The sequence below is a fragment of the Carlito syrichta genome, unplaced genomic scaffold, assembly GCF_000164805.1.
Source record: "Carlito syrichta isolate Samal-C Ts95f unplaced genomic scaffold, Tarsius_syrichta-2.0.1 Scaffold313978, whole genome shotgun sequence".
Taxonomy (NCBI): domain Eukaryota; kingdom Metazoa; phylum Chordata; class Mammalia; order Primates; family Tarsiidae; genus Carlito; species Carlito syrichta.
In genome coordinates, this window is record NW_007258074.1 from 860,269 (window position 1) to 864,115 (window position 3,847).

Here is a 3,847-nt window from a genome sequence, read left to right on the forward strand (position 1 = left end):
ATTGGAAGCTTGGTACCTATAGTTTCAAGTCTAGCTTCTAGAGCTGGGCATTTAATACTCTATAGGATATCATCTTGTTTGCAAAGTAAAAAGGATATCTTTTCTTGAAATTACTTTTGCTCCTTGGTTAAATATCAGTTGGGCATCTTTGTGTGGTTCTATTTCTGGGTTCTCTGCTCTTTTCTATCCATCTATGTGTCCATTTCTCCACCAATACCACACAGTCTTGATTACTGTAGCTATTTAATAAGTGTTGGAGTCATGTAGAGTGATTCCTCCCACTTTCTTTTTCTTTTTTTGAAAATTCTTTTAGCTCTCCTAGTTCCTTTGCCCTTCCATATAAATAATCTTGACTACACCTCCAAAAAAAGTCTTGCTGGGATTTTGACAGGAATTGCGTTAAACCTGTATGTCATTTTGGGGAGAATTGACATCTGTGCTGAGTCATCCAATCCTTGAATATGGTTTGTCTCTCCATTTATTTAGGTCTTCTTTGATGTCTTTCCTCAGTATTGTACAGTTTTCAGCATATAAATTCTGTTCATGTCTTGTTAGATTTACAACTAAGTATTTCACATTTTCTTTTTTTTTTTTTTGATTTGGAGTCTCACTCTGTCACCCAGACTGGAGTGCAATGGTTGCTCCCGGCCACTGCAGCCTCAACTTGCTGCGTTCCGGTGATCCTTCCGCCTCAGGCTTTCAAGTAGCTGGAACTACAGGTGCACGAGACCACACCCGGCTAACTTTTTTTTTTATTTATTGTAGAGATGAGGTCTTGCCAAGTTGCCCAGGCGGGTCTCGAATCCGCGGGCTCAGGCAATCCACTCACCTCGGCCTCCCAAAGTGCTGGGATTACAGGCTGAGCCACCGAGGCCGGCCTCACATTTTCAATGATTATAAACAGTACTGTGGTTTTAATTTTGGTGTTCAAGTTTTTGTTGCTACTACATAGAAATACAAGTGATTTTTAGTTTTCAGAGTTAACTTCTTTCTTTTAGATACCTTGAAATTTTCTTTGCAGGCAATCATGTCATCTTTATTTTATTTATTTATTTTTTTGAGTTGGAGTCTCACTCTGTCACCCAGACTGGAGTGCAGTGGCTGCTGCAGCCTTGACGTGCTAGGTTCCCGCAATCCTTCCACTCAGCCTTCCAAGTAGCTGGAACTACAGGCGTGCGCTACCACATCCGGCTAATTTTTAATTTTTATTGTAGAGATGAGGTCTCACCAAGTTGCCCAGGCAGGTCTCGAACCCGTGGGCTCCGGCTATCCACTCACCTCAGCCTCCCAAGGTGCGGGATTACCGGCTGAGCCACCAAGCCCGGCTCCAAACCACATTTTAAGGCCTGGTTTCCTTCTTGGGAATTCTCACCTGTACACCTGCTTCATTCACTCCCACCTACCTGGACGTTTGGCTGCTGTCTCCTGTCGCTCCAAATTCCAGGGCTCTTTGCTTTGCTCCAGACAGGTAATCATGTTTGGTGTAGACACAGCAAGACCTATTTTATTAGAAAAAGGTAACACAATTATTGCTGGAACTCCATCACCAACCTAGTACTGTGCTTAGTAAAGAGAGAACATTGCACGAGATCACAGAAAATTAATCTCAAAATACTGCTTTCTTATAGACACTTTAAATGTGTGGGTTCTTAGCTCCACTACCCAGTACTACTGAATCAAAAATTGGTAGTAAAAATTTAATTTTAATGTGTTAGCAGACTGGGCATGGTGGCTCAGGCCTATAATCTTAGCACTTTGGGATGCCAAGAACAGAGAATTTCTTGAGCCCAAAAGTTTGACACCAGCCTAGGCAACATAGTGAACTATCTCATCTCTATTAACATAAATAAATAAGTAAAAATTTAATAATTAGCTAGGTTTGTAGTCTCACTACTCAAGAGGCTGAAATGGGAGGATTGTCTGAGTCCAGGAAATAAAGGCTGAGGTGAGCCATGACCATGCCACTAAAGTATAGCATGGGTAAAAGTGAGACCCTGACTCAAAAAAGAGGGGGTGAGCAACAATAACTGCCACTGAATTTCTAGAATTATCACTAGACTGAAGGACACAGATCAGCTCAAGAAAGGAAAAGTTTCAGGTCAAGACAAAACATCCTGAAGATTTTCTTTTCTATACCAACAAATCCCTAAAATTTCCTTGAAAGCAGTGATGTGAAACTCATTCATGCAAAGAATAAACTCCCAAGAAAACTTTCTGCAAGGGAAGGAAATAAAATCCTTACTGTGAAATACAAACTGTGTACTGAAGTTATCCTCACCCAGAAAGACCAGGTTTCTGTAGGTCTCTAACATCACATCCCTATACAACTTCCTCTGAGCAGGGTCCAGGCAGTCCCATTCCTCCACAGAGAATTCTATGGCCACATCCCTGAATGTCAACAATCCCTGAAAGAAAAACAAACAAACATATTTACCAAGTGGCCATGGGCAGAATTCTTACTTCAAATCCAGGTGAAAAGAAAGTGAAGAGAATTGGTTCTGACTTATATAAGTGACTGGAATTATTCAATAAGACACTTTTTAAAACAGAAATATTATCTAATGTATCCCTAACTCGGAGAAAAGAGGATGGCATAAGATCCACAAAACCAGTGTAGATTTGACACCACAAGTAGCTAGATGTCAACCTAACAATGCCAGACACTAGATACTATACCTTATACCCTATAATTCAAAAATGTCTAACTAATCATTAATCAATGTTATTTCTGTGAACCAATGAAAATTCCTGACAAATAACTATGTATTGGCTCACTCTTTGGCCCTTTTTGCCTTTAAAAACCTGCTTGAAAGAAACACTAAATGGAGCTCATAACCCTTGGGTTTGAGTCCTCCAGGCTTGGCTCAAGTAAACTCTAAATATTTTGTGCCCCAGTTTCTGCCTTTTGATCAACAAATGTATAAAGCTTTAGCACTTGGAGACAAAATCAAGAATGACTTTGCCAACAGCATCAAAATATAAACCTGACACAAGTCAAGTCCCAAAAGAGTGAAATGTGTGAGTACATTGCGTGACCACACCCTAAGATAATAGCCTGTGTGCAACAGACAGTGGTAAGAAAACCACAAAAATTCTAGCTGGGCGTGGTGGCACACATCTGTAGTTCCACTTACTTGGAAGGCTGAGGTAGAAGGATAGCCTAAGCCCAACAGTTCAAGGCTGCGGTGATCGTGAGCATGCCACATTCCAGCCTGGGCGACAAGAGTGAGACTCCAACTCAAAAAAAAAGAAGAAAGAAAGAAAAGAAAACCACAAAAAAAAAGCTGGGCATGGTGGCTCACACCTGTAAAACTAGCACTCTGGGAGGTGAAGTGAGAAGATTGCCTGAGCCCATGGATTCGAGACCAGTCTGAGCAACATTAAGACCTCGTCTCTATAATAAATTTTTAAAGAATTAGCTGGACGTTGTGACACATGCCCGTAGTTCCAACTACTTGGGAGGCTGAAGCAGAAGGCTCACCTAAGCCCAGCAGGTTGAGACTGCAGTGGCCGTGAGCATGTTACTGCACTCCAGTCTGGGTTAAAGAGTGAGGCTCTGACTTTAAAAAAAAAAAAAAGGGAAGATAAAGAAAACCACAAAAATCATTTTTGGCATACTATTAATATTAGTAATGCTAAATTACTAAAAAAATCACGAGAGGCCAAACCCTGCTTCATGATATATGGTTAAGCTAGAAAGAAATAACAAAAACAATCAGGACTGTGGTCATCTCTGGGTGCAGAAGGTAGATAAGATCAGATGGTGAGTCCATAGAGGGTTATATTCTTACTTTTTTTTTTTTTTGAGTTGGAGTCTCACTCTGTCGCCCAGACTGGAGTGCAGAGG

At 40.9% G+C, this 3,847-nt stretch overlaps 1 protein-coding gene across 1 annotated transcript in view; it reads right to left on the bottom strand.

Annotated features, from left to right (window-relative positions):
• Positions 1 to 1,389: 1,389 nt before the first annotated feature.
• LOC110596760 (zinc finger protein 679-like) overlaps positions 1,390 to 3,847 on the bottom strand; it is an 8,025-nt gene continuing 5,567 nt past the window's right edge. The window contains exons 2-3 of the mRNA XM_021718897.1: positions 2,279 to 2,405; positions 1,390 to 1,499 (exon numbers count right to left, since the gene is read on the bottom strand). Coding sequence (XP_021574572.1) covers positions 1,390 to 1,499; positions 2,279 to 2,405 — 237 coding nt within the window. The remainder of the gene's footprint in view (positions 1,500 to 2,278; positions 2,406 to 3,847) is intronic.